Genomic DNA, 15,062 nt, shown 5'->3' with positions numbered 1-15,062 from the left:
GTACAAAAGCAAGGAAGTTATGATGAATCTTTATAAAACGCTGGAGTATCTTCTGGACATCGCACTTTAGGAAGGATGTGAAGGCCTTAGAGATGGTGCAGAAAAGATTTACAAGAATGGCTCGAGGGACGAGGGACTTCAGTTATGTGGATAGACTGGAGAAGCTGGGGTTGTTCTTCTTAGAGCAGGGAAGGTTGAGAGGAGATTTATTAGAGGTGTTCAAAATCATGAGGGATCTAAACAGAGTAGATAGAGAGAAACTCTATTGGAGCGAGTGGTTAGAATCTGGAATTCACTGCTTGAGAGGATGGTGGAGGAAGATTCAATTGTGGCTTTCAAAAGGGAATTGGATAAGCACGTGAAAGAAAAAAAATTGCAGGGCTAAGGGGAAAGGGCAGGGAGTGGGACTAGCTGAAATGCTCTTGCAAAGAGCCGGCACAGGCTCGATGGGCCGAAAGGCTTCCTTCTGTGCTGTAACCATTCTATGATTATATGTTTTGTCATAAATACATTTAAAAACACCCAAGTGCCAGTGTCAAAAATGTTTTGTTTGTTACACAAAATATAGAAACTCCACTCAATTTTCTTTAGATCTGTGTTCTAATGTAAGTGAAAACTCCAACTGTTATTTTAACTTTTGCGGAGCCATGTGTAAAGGTCATATAACACATGACATTCCAGATTGATTGGACTGGCCTTCATTTCACGTTCACAATCCTCCTCACTGCTCAGTGTGGATTACTACCAAGAAGAAGCCAGGTACTTTTCCACAGAGAGGGGGAGAAAAAAATATCTGAGTTACATGCATACTCTTGTGGCCGGTTTCTTCAGGAGAAGCCTGGGAGTGGGTTACTTAACAACTCATCTCTTTGCCTAAAATGGTACATGACACAGGGAGACTTAATTGAGGAAAAGGTTGAAAATACCTTTAAAGTAGGAAATGCTTATACACACATACATCATATAGAATCATAGAACAGTACAGCACAAAAGGAGGCCATTCGGCCCATCGAGTCCGTGCTGACTCTTTCGAAGAGCAATCCAATTAGCCCCACTCCCCTGCTCTTTCCCCATATCCATGCTATTTTTTCTCCTTCAAGTATTTATCCAATTCGGTTCTGAAGGCTACTGCTGAATCTGCATCCACCACCCTACTCGGGTAGTGCATTCCAAATCCTAACCACTTGTTGCGTAAAAAAAGTTTTTCCTCATGTCGCCTCTGATTCTTTTGCCAATCATGTTACATCTGTGCTCTCTCATTATCGCCCTTCAGCCATTGGAATCAGTTTCTCTTTATTTACACTATCTAAACACTTCATGATTTTGAACACCTCGATCAAATCTCCTCTTAGCCTTCTCTGCTTTAAGGAGAACAAGCCTCACTTCTCCAGTCTAGCCACGTAACTGTAGTCTCTTATCCCTGGAATCATTCTAGTAAATCTCTTCTGTACCATCAATATATATTGATGGAAATAATTAAGGCAACAAAAGTAGAGCGTCTCAAAATGTTCTCCAAAATATGACTCATCTTGGTGTTTTGTTGTTTCAAGAAGTAGCTAAATACTAATGTCTGGAAGGAACTGGAGAAATGAACCATAGCAGTGAATATGAATCTAAAGAGAATCCAAGGAATAAAATACAATTGAAGGACAGAGAGAAAAATTAAGCCATCAGAAGTAAAAAATAGAGAAACCAAGTGATAGATCAAGAAACAAGAAGCACTTGATGGAAGAGAAAACAACCAGGTGGCAAAAGTGACAAAGAGAAAAAGAGATTAAAACAATGCCATAAAGCCATAATGTCAGAAAAAGTGCCATAATAGTCAGAAAAAATAAAAAGAAAGTTTCAGAACAAGACAGAAAGGGAGGAATTAAGAAAGATCATTAGACAACTGGGTATAATGTTAAATTATTAATTATTTCGGTCTATATTTGGCAAAAAATAATTTAAGTTGCTCATAATATCTGAAGATGACTATCACATTTTATGACCAAAACACTACAAGAACTGATTGTCATCGTATATATTTTATTACATACTTAAATGAAATAAAATATTGTTGACAGAATAATTAAATGTTTTTTCACAATTAATGAAAACACCTAGAATATTTTACTCTGAAGAAGTACAGATTTTAAGTAAACAGAACACTTTATAAAGTCATGTGATTCTGTTAACTTAATGCAATAGTCAAAATGACTCAGCACTTCAGATATAATAACACTTTTTATCCTTAGTTTAGTAGCTTGGGCAATAAATGCTAATTAAATTTGTTCCAATATGTTTAACATATGGTTATCTGATCAGCATCTTATTCTGTTGTACTGCATTACAAAATATCAAGTAATCAAAAACATGTCATGTCTGGGCTAAATTGCTTAATCAGTGATTCTCTATTTTACAAATCACACTGCCATCTTTCAGAAGTCTATTGATCCACATGCTAATCTATGGTTCCATGCCCATATTATTATAAGCACACATTGCAGGTTTACAAGTTGAAAGACTACAGGTTGCACTTTACATCAGGTTTCAGGTTCTGTAACAGGATAATTAACACATATTCAGTAAATGTCATTCACCTTGTAGATCATTCATCATTTTATCACAGAGTGCGGTAAAGACCACATATACTACGTATATTGCTGCATGTTATCTTTGTGACTTGCCTTGCTCCCGGTATTCCACATTGTGTTTTGCTACTCCACTAACTCCATTCCTAAGTATGCTATGACAAATGTTTATCATAAGCCCAATTACTAACAAAAAGCAGCATCTAAAACTGGAAAGTATTATGGTGAGTGTCACAATTTTTGGATTTTTATATCCTTCTGGGTGGGCTGAAATAGTACTTTGCCAAGATAAATGGTTTATTTTACATAAAATACACGAGTGAACAATATGGGTGATTTTAATCTTCATATAGATTGGACAAATCAAACTGGCAAAGGTAGCCTTGAGGACGAGTTCATAGAGTGTATTCGGGATGGTTTCTTAGAATAATACGTTGTGGAACCAACCAGGGAGCAGGCTATTTTAGATCTGGAAAGGTGTAATGAGATTGGATTAATTAATGATCTCATAGTAAAGGATCCTCTCGGGAAGAGTGATCATAGCATGTTAAGAATTTCAAATTCAGTTTGAGGGTGAGAAACTTGGGTCTCAAACCAGTGTCCTGAACTTAAATAAAGGCAATTAGAAAGGGTATGAAGACAGAGGTGGCTAAAGTGGACTGGGAAAATAGATTAAAGGGTAAGATGATAGAAAAGCAGTGGGAGACATTTAAGGAGATATTTCATAACTCAGCAAAGATATATTCCAGTGAGAAAGAAAGGCTAAGAGAAGGATAAACGATCCGTGGCTAACCAAGGAAGTTAAGGATGGTATCAAATTGGAAACAAAGGTATACAATGTTGCGAAGATTAGTGATAGGCCATAGGATTGGGAAATTTTTTAGAAACCAGTAAAGGATGACTAAAAAAAAGAGAGAAGATAGATTATGAGAGTAAACTAGCAAGAAATATAAAAACAGACAGCAAGAGCTTCTACAGGTATATAAAAAGAAAGGGAGTAGCTAAAGTAAATCTTAAGAGGATGAGACTGGGGAATAATGGGAAACAGGGAAATGGCACAGACTTTGAACAAATATTTTGTATCAGTCTTCACGGTAAAAGACACTAAAAGCATCCCAATAATTGATAATCAAGGGGTTATAGGGAGAGGGGAACTTAAAACAATCACTATCACTAGAGAAAAAGTACTAGGCAAACTAATGGGACTAAAGGTGGACAAGTCCCCTGGACCTGATGGCCTGCATCTTAGGGTCTTAAAAGAAGTGGTTGCAGAGATAGTGGATGCATTGGCTGTAATCTACCAAAATTCCCTGGATTCTGGATAGGTCCCAGCAAATTGGAAAACCGCAAATGTAACGCCCCTATTCAAAAAAAGAGACAGAAAGCAGGAAACTATAGACCAGTTAGCCTAACATCGGTCATTGGGAAAATGCTGGAGTGCATTATTAGGAAGTAGTGGCGGGACATTTAGAAAATCATAATACAATCAAGCGCAGTCAGCATGGTTTTATGAAAGTGAAATCATGTTTGACAAATTTGCTAGAGTTCTTTCAGGATGTAATGAGCAGGGTGGATAAAGGGGAACCAGTAGATATAGTGTATTTGGATTTCCAAAAGGCATTCGATAAGGTGTCACATAAAAGGTTTCTGTACAAGAGCTCACGGGGTTGGGGGTAATATATTAGCATGGATAGAGGAATGACTAACAAACAGAAAACAGAGAGTCGGGATAAATGGGTCATTTTCAGGTTGGCAAACTGTACTAGCAGGGTGCCACAGGGATCAGTGCTGGGGCCTCAACTATGTACAATTTATATTCATGACTTGGATGAAGGCACCGAATGTAATGTAGGTAAATTTGCTGATGATACAAAGATAGGTGGGAAAGCAAGTTGTGAAGAGGACACAAATAATCTGCAAAGTGATATAGATAGGTTGTGAGAGGGCAAAAATTTGGCAGATGGAGTATAATGTGGGAAAATGTGAGGTTATCCACTTTGGTAGAATAAAAAAGAAAATTATTATTTAAATGGAGAGAGACTACAAAATGCTATGGTAGAGAGGGACTTGGGTGTCCTTGAATATTAAACACAAAAAGTTAGCATGTAGGTACAGCGAGTAATTAAGAAGGTAAATAGAATGTTGGCCTTTATTGCAAGGAGGATGGAATATAAAAGTAGGGAAGTCTTGCTACAACTGTACAGGGCGTTGGTGAGACCACACCTGGAGTACTACGTACAGTTTTGGTCTCCTTATTTAAGGAGGGATATACTTGCATTGGAGGCAGTTCAGAGAAGTTTCACTAGGTTGATTCCTGAGATGAAGGGGTTGTCTTATGAAGAAAGGTTGAGCAGGTTTGGCCTATACTCATTGGAGTTTAGAAAAACAAGAGGTGATCTTATTGAAACGGATATGATTCTGAGGGGCTGGACAGGGTAGATGCAGAAAGGATGTTTCCCTTTGTGGGGGAATCTAGAACTAGGGGGCAATGGGCTAGAATTTGATTAGCATTTCCGCCCGTTTTCTCGGCGGTATTCTTATGTTATGGTTGAAGACCACCTGGTGCAAGTTTTGTCAAAGTGTTCCGCTGGCGGTTTCGAAATACCGCTGGGGAGCGTACCGCCGGCGTACAACACAAAAAAACGCTTCCACCCGAATCTGCTGGTAGCGGTGTTCCGTAGTTGCTGAGAAAAATACCGCCCAGGAGAAACCAACCAGAGCATAGAAACATAGAAACATAGAAAATAGGTGCAGGAGCAGGCCATTCAGCCCTTCTAGCCTGCACCGCCATTCAATGAGTTCATGGCTAAACATGAAACTTCAGTACCCCCTTCCTGCTTTCTCGCCATACCCCTTGATCCCCCGAGTAGTAAGGACTTCATCTAACTCCCTTTTGAATATATTTAGTGAATTGGCCCCAACCACTTTCTGTGGCAGAGAATTCCACAGGTTCACCACTCTCTGGGTGAAGAAGTCTCTCCTCATCTCGGTCCTAAATGGCTTACCCCTTATCCTTAGACTGTGACCCCTGGTTCTGGACTTCCCCAACATTGGGAACATTCTTCCTGCATCTAACCTGTCTAAACCCGCCAGAATGTTAAACGTTTCTATGAGGTCCCCTCTCATTCTTCTGAACTCCAGTGAATACAAGCCCAGTTGATCCAGTCTTTCTTGATAGGTCAGTCCCACCATCCCGGGAATCAGTCTGGTGAACCTTCGCTGCACTCCCTCAATAGCAAGAATGTCCTTTCTCAAGTTAGGAGACCAAAACTGTACACAATACTCCAGGTGTGGCCTCACCAAGGCCCTGTACAACTGTAGTAACACCTCCCTGCCCCTGTACTCAAATCCCCTCGCTTTGAAGGCCAACATGCCATTTGCTTTCATAACCGCCTGCTGTACCTGCATGCCAACCTTCAATGACTGATGTACCATGACACCCAGGTCTCGTTGCACCTTCCCTTTTCCTAATCTGTCACCATTCAGATAATAGTCTGTCTCTCTGTTTTTACCACCAAAGTGGATAACCTCACATTTATCCACATTATACTTCATCTGCCATGCATTTGCCCACTCACCTAACCTATCCAAGTCACTCTGCAGCCTCATAGCATCCTCCTCGCAGCTCACACTGCCACGCAACTTAGTGTCATCCGCAAATTTGGAGATACTACATTTAATCCCCTCGTCTAAATCATTAATGTACAATGTAAACAGCTGGGGCCCCAGCACAGAACCTTACGGTACTCCACTAATCACTGCCTGCCATTCTGAAAAGTACCCATTTACTCCTACTCTTTGCTTCCTGTCTGACAACCAGTTCTCAATCCACGTCAGCACACTACCCCCAATCCCATGTGCTTTAACTTTGCACATTAATCTCTTGTGTGGGACCTTGTCGAAAGCCTTCTGAAAGTCCAAATATACCACATCAACTGGTTCTCCTTTGTCCACTTTACTGGAAACATCCTCAAAAAATTCCAGAAGATTTGTCAAGCATGATTTCCCCTTCACAAATCCATGCTGACTTGGACCTATCATGTCACCATTTTCCAAATGCGCTGCTATGACATCCTTAATAATTGATTCCATCATTTTACCCACTACTGAGGTCAGGCTGACCGGTCTATAATTCCCTGCTTTCTCTCTCCCTCCTTTTTTAAAAAGTGGGGTTACATTGGCTACCCTCCACTCGATAGGAACTGATCCAGAGTCAATGGAATGTTGGAAAATGACTGTCAATGCATCCGCTATTTCCAAGGCCACCTCCTTAAGTACTCTGGGATGCAGTCCATCAGGCCCTGGGGATTTATCGGCCCTCAATCCCATCAATTTCCCCAACACAATTTCCCGACTAATAAAGATTTCCCTCAGTTCCTCCTCCCTACTTGACCCTCTGACCCCTTTTATATCCGGAAGGTTGTTTGTGTTCTCCTTAGTGAATACTGAACCAAAGTACTTGTTCAATTGGTCTGCCATTTCTTTGTTCCCCGTTATGACTTCCCCTGATTCTGACTGCAGGGGACCTACGTTTGTCTTTACTAACCTTTTTCTCTTTACATACCTATAGAAACTTTTTCAATCCGCCTTAATGTTCCCTGCAAGCTTCTTCTCGTACTCCATTTTCCCTGCCCTAATCAAACCCTTTGTCCTCCTCTGCTGAGTTCTAAATTTCTCCCAGTCCCCAGGTTCGCTGCTATTTCTGGCCAATTTGTATGCCACTTCCTTGGCTTTAATACTATCCCTGATTTCCCTTGATAGCCACGGTTGAGCCACCTTCCCTTTTTTATTTTTACGCCAGACAGGAATGTACAATTGTTGTAATTCATCCATGCGGTCTCTAAATGTCTGCCATTGCCCATCTACAGTCAACCCCTTAAGTATCATTCGCCAATCTATCCTAGCCAATTCACGCCTCATACCTTCAAAGTTACCCTTCTTTAAGTTCTGGACCATGGTCTCTGAATTAACTGTATCATTCTCCATCCTAATGCAGAATTCCACCATATTATGGTCACTCTTCCCCAAGGGGCCTCGCACAATGAGATTGCTAATTAGTCCTCTCTCATTACACAACACCCAGTCTAAGATGGCCTCCCCCCTAGTTGGTTCCTCGACATATTGGTCTAGAAAACCATCCCTTATGCACTCCAGGAAATCCTCCTCCACCGTATTGCTTCCAGTTTGGCTAGCCCAATCTATGTGCATATTAAAGTCACCCATTATAACTGCTGCACCTTTATTGCATGCACCCCTAATTTCCTGTTTGATGCCCTCCCCAACATCACTACTACTGTTTGGAGGTCTGTACACAACTCCCACTAACGTTTTTTGCCCTTTGGTGTTCTGCAGCTCTACCCATATAGATTCCACATCATCCAAGCTAATGTCTTTCCTAACTATTGCATTAATCTCCTCTTTAACCAGCAATGCTACCCCACCTCCTTTTCCTTTTATTCTATCCTTCCTGAATGTTGAATACCCCTGGATGTTGAGTTCCCAGCCCTGATCATCCTGGAGCCACGTCTCCGTAATCCCAATCACATCATATTTGTTAACATCTATTTGCACAGTTAATTCATCCACCTTATTGCGGATACTCCTTGCATTAAGACACAAAGCCTTCAGGCTTGTTTTTTTTAACACCCTTTGTCCTTTTAGAATTCTGCCGTACAGTGGCCCATCCTGTTCCCCGCCCCGGGCCTCTCTGCACCCCCCCCCCATCTCCCCTCCGTCTCCTGCCTCTGCCTCCCTTTTGTCTCCCTCTGTCTCCCTGCATTGGTTCCCATCCCCCTGCCATATTAGTTTAACTCCTCCCCAACAGCACTAGCAAACACTCCCCCTAGGACATTGGTTCCGGTCCTGCCCAGGTGCAGACCGTCCGGTTTGTACTGGTCCCACCTCCACCAGAACCGGTTCCAATGTCCCAGGAATTTGAATCCCTCCCTGCTGCACCACTGCTCAAGCAGCGACGGTAGGTATGAAATCCTGCAAAAAAAGGTAAGTAAAAGGTTTTTTTACATTCTTTTGCAGTGATTCACTGGAAAAGGGTCCTATGAGTGTTTCTGATTTTTGTTTTTGTGAAAAATATATTTTGTGTTTTCCCCCCTCCCTAGGCCCAACTCGCAGCCTCGGACTAAAGTTTGACTAAATAGCGTTCAATTTGACCAAGATCGCATTTTCTGCCTGGAATATATTTTTCCCGCCGGGCGGAATTTTTTCCAATTTTTGATCAATTTTCCGCCTGCCTTAACTGAATAACTTTAGTGGTTTTTTGGGCGGCAATCCAGCGGTGGCGGTTTATTATCAAATTCAATCCATAGTTTCAGAATAAGGGGTCGCACATTTAAAAGGGAGATGAGGAGGAATTTCTTCTCTGAGGGTCATGAATCTTTGGAATTCTTTACCCCAAAGGGCTGTTGAGGCTGGGTCATTGAATATATTTAAGGTAGAGATAGACACATTTTTGAATGATAGGGGTGTCAAGGGTTATGGGAAGCCAGCAGGAAAGTGGAGTTGAAGTCAAGAACAGATGAGATCAGCCATGATCTTATTGAATGGCGGAGCAGGTTCGAGGGGCCAAATGTTCCCGTTGTGTGAGAATTCTGCATTGTGATTGGCTGCTTAGACACTTTGTTGACATCACAGCAGCCATGGAATTCCCACTACACTGATCTCAACTGAACGTCGAAAAAGCCAAACGTCTCGCCACAGAGCTCGCAAGGTCTTTGTGGGAAGCTTTTTTCGAGGCCGGTGGTGAACGCCTTTGCTTCACCACTGACTGATAATTACGGGCCACTGACTTTTATGGCAATGGAAAAATAAAACTTGTCTGTCTTTTTCACTAGATTTCAAATTCGACCCAGGAAAATATCCAAAACAACATTTTCCCAAGACACAGCCCTCTGTAACTTATAACTAATTCAACTCAAGGCATGAAATTTTACTTTTTTGAACATGCTCTGCTCACTGGCCTGGTTATATGCCCTCTCACAAGCTAACACTCTTGCAAATGAAGAACCTGAATGGAACAATGACAATGAATAGACAGCTGCAGAAACTGGCACAGGGAGAACACAATCGCAAAGTTATATGGTGTCTATAGTCAGCTTGGTTATGATCAACTGCACAAACTAACATAGCAAACTGATTCATGCCCAGCACATTGGCTAAATTACATGCTTGTTTCTGAGCAAATTAGGTATATGGATTTCATAAACTGGAGTGTCTGTAGGATTTTGAATCTGTAGGTTCTGAACAACATTTTTCTTATCTTCCATCTTTTTTCTTTGAGAAACTAAATGATTAGGATTGTATTATTACTTTCATTGAATAATGGAAGAAAAGTGATGATTGCTGGAGCAAATCTGGAAATGTAATTTTAACCTCATTTTAGATATGATAGAAAATAGTGAAAATAAAGTTAATTGCTTGGCTCATCGTCTGGGCATTCCTTACAAAAAGCCATTGGTAAAAATTTCACAATCTACAAAGTCTTTGGTGCATCCTGCTATCAATCAAAATGGAATATATGCTGGCAACAAGAGAGTTTTCACTATTTTGCAACAGCTCTGCAGAGCATTTTCCTGGGTTTCACAACTACCTGTGCCACCCTTCCCATCTGTCACCATCTGCCATTATTTAGCATCCACTTTTTGCAAGAACACATCATCATGTAAATATCACCCAGCACTTAAGTTATTTGTTGGCACCACTGAGTGTTAGGTCTCTTAAAATTTATTTTCACGTGTTCAAAGTTTCTTTATACACAAAATGCAATCTCTACATTACATTAGCAAAAAGCAGTTTTTATTGTTTTTAAGCCTCTCATTTCAGGTAACTGAAATCTAGAGAATGAAAATTCCTCACCTCAGTTTACATTGGGAAAAAAAATCTTTCTATCTTAACACTATTCATGATTTAAATTATATTCTACACCAGTTGCTATTTGTGCATCACTGATGCCTGACTCAAATTTAACAAATTCAATTAAATCTTCATGGCATGTCACATATCATATCTCTATATCATGGACTATTTTGGCACACTACATGTAAAGGTAGCATTATTTTTATAGGTTTTAAACAGTGAATTAATTGGAATTTCACAAAATCTTTAAAATAACATTTACACAGATGCCTTGAGCCAAATGATCGTCAGCAAGCAAGTTTGTTTTTATTTTCTCTATTTCTTTTTCTTTGGAGGTCTGCTGCAGCCATGCATCACCTACTGACCATGACGGCAACATGCTTCTGCCAGTGTCACTCGTCATCATCATCATAGGTGGTCCCTCGAACGAGGCTGACTTGCTTCCACAAGAGTTCACAGATGTTTCAATGAAGGACCCGATGTTCCAGTCCTGAACTCCAATTGAGGGGTAGAAGATGCCTGTGCATGGATTTTTTTAACATGTAGTGACCGTTGCACATCAGCCACCACACGGGCTCGACAGAGCTAGGCTTTTATCCAGTGGCAAGGGTTGAACCAGGACGACTAGAGACCTGCTTTGTTGCACGGACCTTATCATCATCATAGGTAGTCCCTCGGAATCGAGGAAGACTTGCTTCCGCTCCTGAAGCGAGTTATTTGGTGGCTGAACAGTCCAATACGAGAGCCACAGACTCTGTCACAGGTGGTACAGATAGTCGGTGAGGGAAAGGGTGGGTGGGACTGGTTTGCTGCACGCTCTTTCCGCTATCTGTGCTTGATTTCTGCATGCTCTCGGCGTTGAGACTCGAGGTGCTCAGCACCCTCTCGGATGCACTTCCTCCACTTAGGGCGGTCTTGGGCCAAGGACTCCCAGGTGTCAGTGGGGATGTTGCACTTTATCAGGGAGGCTTTGAGGGTGTCCTTGTAGCGTTTCTGCTGCCCACCTTTGGCTTGTTTGCCATGAAGGAGCTCCGAGTAGAGCACTTGCTTTGGAAGTGTCGTGTCTGGCATGCGGACTATGTGGCCTGCCCAGCAGAGCTGATCGGGTGTGGTCAGTGCTTCTATGCTGGGGATGATAGCCTGAATGAGGACGCTGATGTTGGTGCACCTGTCCTCCCAGGGGATTTGTAGGATCTTGTGGAGACATCAATGGTGATATTTCTCCAGCAACTTGAGATGTCTACTGTATATGGTCCATGTCTCTGAGCCATACAGGAGAGCAGGTATTACTACAGCCCTTTAGACCATGAGCTTGGTGGCAGTTTTGAGGGCCTGGTCTTCAAACACTCTTTTCCTCAGGTGACCGAAGGCTGCACTGGCGCACTGGAGGCAGTGTTGGAATTCGTCGTCAATGCCTGCTCTTGTTGATAGGAGGCTCCCGAGATATGGGAAGTGGTCCACGGTGTCCAGGGCTGCGCCATAGATCTTGATGACTGGAGGGCAGTGCTGTGTGGTAAGGACAGGCTGGTGGAGGACCTTTGTCTTACAGATGTTTAGCGTAAGATCCATGCTTTCGTACGCCTCAGTAAATACGTCGACTATGTCCTGCACACACATATCACAGTGTGGGCAGGCCCGTGCTGCCTCTGGGCCCCCGACCTTCATTCACTGCACTTTCGCCCACGATGTTCCAGGGCCCGGCGCTCCAGCTCTATTTATAGCCCCGACCTGTCACTCTGTAACCAGCCATTAGAAGGTGTGAAAGAGTAGACTTGACTGGCCTTCTGAGTACTCCCACACTACAACCAATACCCCCCTCACCCCCTTGTGGGTTATGGTCTACCCTTTGCTTGGCACACCTTAGGTCTAAATTCACCTCATGGATATTTGCAGGTATGAACCTGCATCTTACTTCTCTTTGACAAATCACGGATATTAAGTCAAAGGACTACTTTTAATATACAACTTCTAAAATTTGGGGCATTTGGGGAAAATTGAGCCCTTTATTCTGTATTTACATCAGGCAATGTACTTTGTGATCACTAGCTTTTGGTAATCTGAACACAAGAGATAACCTGTTACAAAATCAAAACATGCAAGAATAATGTTTTTGGGATTTTATTACTCCTTGAAGAAAACTAGATATGTACATTGTGTAAATCTGCTTCAATTCTGTATATAAAAATGGGTATCCAAAATATACAGAAATATTTTTTTGAAAACAGTAGGGATAGAAAATGCACATTTTTAGTGTTAATAGAAAATAATCAAAGAGCTAAAAATTACATATCATCTCAACAGTTAAAGCAAACCATTCTAAATGCTGAAGCAAAATGTTATCCAGTAAGTGTTCATGAAAGCCTCTCAGAACTGATTTCAGAAGGCAGCGCTGACTACAGTTTGAAGCAGTCGTAATTATTATTTTCATCCCTAAAGGGTCATTCAGATCGCCAACAGAAACATTCTGCTGCCATCTTATTGTGAAAACCATTCTTTCACTCTTAACTCTTAATAGGATAATTTTCTTCTCTGAATTCTATATTCGGCTTATTGAGAATTAAAAATGGGCTTATCAGAAACACTTAATAATTACAGAAAAGCTATTTTATAATTGCATAGTTTTAAAAGGGATTTTGTCAGAGTGTAGCGCTCTATATAATTTTTTTCATGATAATGTCACAAGCAAGTGATGTAAAGACACACTACAATAAGATTTATGTCATGTTTGGCAAACAAAAGATAATAAGATTAGCCAAACATATTTTCATAAAGTTGGTACCCTTTTAAAATTTAACATTTTGAAATCATTTCAGCAGCTTTTCTTCAGTACCTCATCTCCAGCCTCTGTTAGGCTATCACTCTGAAAACAGAACTCCACAAATCAGGCTAGGAAGAGCTGGTGGTTTTAATTATAATGATCCTACCTCTGGAGCCAAGTATTCTGGTGTACCACAAAATGTCTTCATGGTAGCAGCATCTGTAATTCCTTCTTTGCAAAGTCCAAAATCTGTGATTTTGATGTGACCATCTTTGTCTAACATTAAATTCTCCAGCTACAAAAAAATAAAGAATCGATTTGTATACGATTTTGCAAAAATAAGTAATGCCAACTGTCGTCAGAACTTACTACAATGAACTAAAAGAAAATAATAGTTGCAGAAGAATCTTGATACATTTTTTTTAAATCAATTTTTTTACTGGCATGAATGGAGAACCTAAAGTTGAGTCTCTTTCTCTGCATTGCCATTCTGGTAATAACACCAATGGAGAGTGTTCTGTAACTCCATTAGAAACAGCTGGGAGTATGCCTTTAAACTGGCCTAAGAGTCCTAAACCCCCAAGAAACCACATTACAGGGAAAGGGACACAGTTTGCACAGACTCTAACATGGCGTCCTGGCGTTGTACAGCTCTCAGGCCGTTTTAAAGCTGTGGCCCTGCTGTTTCTAAAGGAGCTGCACAGGGATGTTCTCTGTCAATTATATAATTGAAGCAGCCTAGCACAGAAGGAGACCATGCTTGATAATTCATATGCCAGTAAGTTAACAATGGTAAGAAATTTTTCTTGGCTAATATTTTCTTCTATAAAATGAAGGATTACTTTGAACAAAAAAATACTCACTTTAAGATAATAGCAATTTTTTTTGCAGTTTCATTGCTCTCCCCTCCTCAAGGGCAAATAGCAAAAATTACATTTTAACACACTCTAAAAGAGGTTTCATTTGACCAACTTCCATCAATGAAAGATAGTTTAATCATCGAATAGATTTATAATCCCATTTCCTAACCTGTTCTTATATTCTGTTCACCTAAACAGACAGTAACAATCAGAATACAACAACAACTTCCATTTATATAGTGCCTTTAACATAGAAAAACATCGCAAAGCACTTCACAGCAGTACAATCACAGACAAAAATGGACACCGAGCCAAAGAAAAATATTTGGAGGGGTCACTAAAAGCTTGGTTTTAAGGACGGAGAAAGGAAGAGAGGGAAGTGGAGACGCAGAGAGGTTTAAGGAGAGAATTCCAGAGCATAAGGTAGAAGGCACAGCTGCCAATGGTGGGGCGATGGGAGTGGGGGCAGCATAAGAGGTCAGAGTTGGAGGAACACAAGAGCTCTCTGAGAGTTGTAGGAAAAACAACATTTTTTTTTAGGATGGACAAGGACTTTATTTCTGAGTACAACAATCTATAGAAATTAAGTTTCACATAAGTCGTTAATATTCCTTTCTTTCATTTAACAAATTACATCGAGTTTAGGCTGATGTCATAAATTATAATTTCTGAGACTCAACATTTTGAATACATCTTACAAATTGAAATGTAGTCATATATAATAAACTATTATGATTGTCTCTTGTCAACCAGAAAACCTCATTCAACCCATCCCATTAGAAAATACACAGTTAAACATTCGCAAATATCGAAAAAACATATTTTATAATGCGATGAAGCAAACAATTATGGCAGTCAATCCCTGTGGCATTGATCTTTTGATTATTTGTAGAATTTTATCTCAAACTTGTTAAATCTCCCTCCTTCTTCCTCCCCAGCAATTTTTTTTCTTCAAATTTACACACCATTCCTCTTTCTAAAAAGATTATGCAAACTAGCCAT

At 40.7% G+C, this 15,062-nt stretch overlaps 1 protein-coding gene across 3 annotated transcripts in view; it reads right to left on the bottom strand.

The window, feature by feature from the left end:
- The window catches only part of akt3a (v-akt murine thymoma viral oncogene homolog 3a), a 493,259-nt gene that overhangs the window by 49,539 nt on the left and 428,658 nt on the right, over window positions 1–15,062 (bottom strand). For all 3 annotated transcript variants that reach the window (XM_070889219.1, XM_070889220.1, XM_070889221.1), the window contains one exon: window positions 13,367–13,495. In XM_070889219.1, the coding sequence (XP_070745320.1) occupies window positions 13,367–13,495 (129 nt within the window). The remainder of the gene's footprint in view (window positions 1–13,366; window positions 13,496–15,062) is intronic.

This window comes from Pristiophorus japonicus, chromosome 9 (genome assembly GCF_044704955.1).
Source record: "Pristiophorus japonicus isolate sPriJap1 chromosome 9, sPriJap1.hap1, whole genome shotgun sequence".
In the NCBI taxonomy this organism is placed as follows: Eukaryota; Metazoa; Chordata; class Chondrichthyes; family Pristiophoridae; genus Pristiophorus; species Pristiophorus japonicus.
Note: the sequence above shows the minus strand (reverse complement) of the source record. Positions and strands in the feature narration are given on the sequence as shown.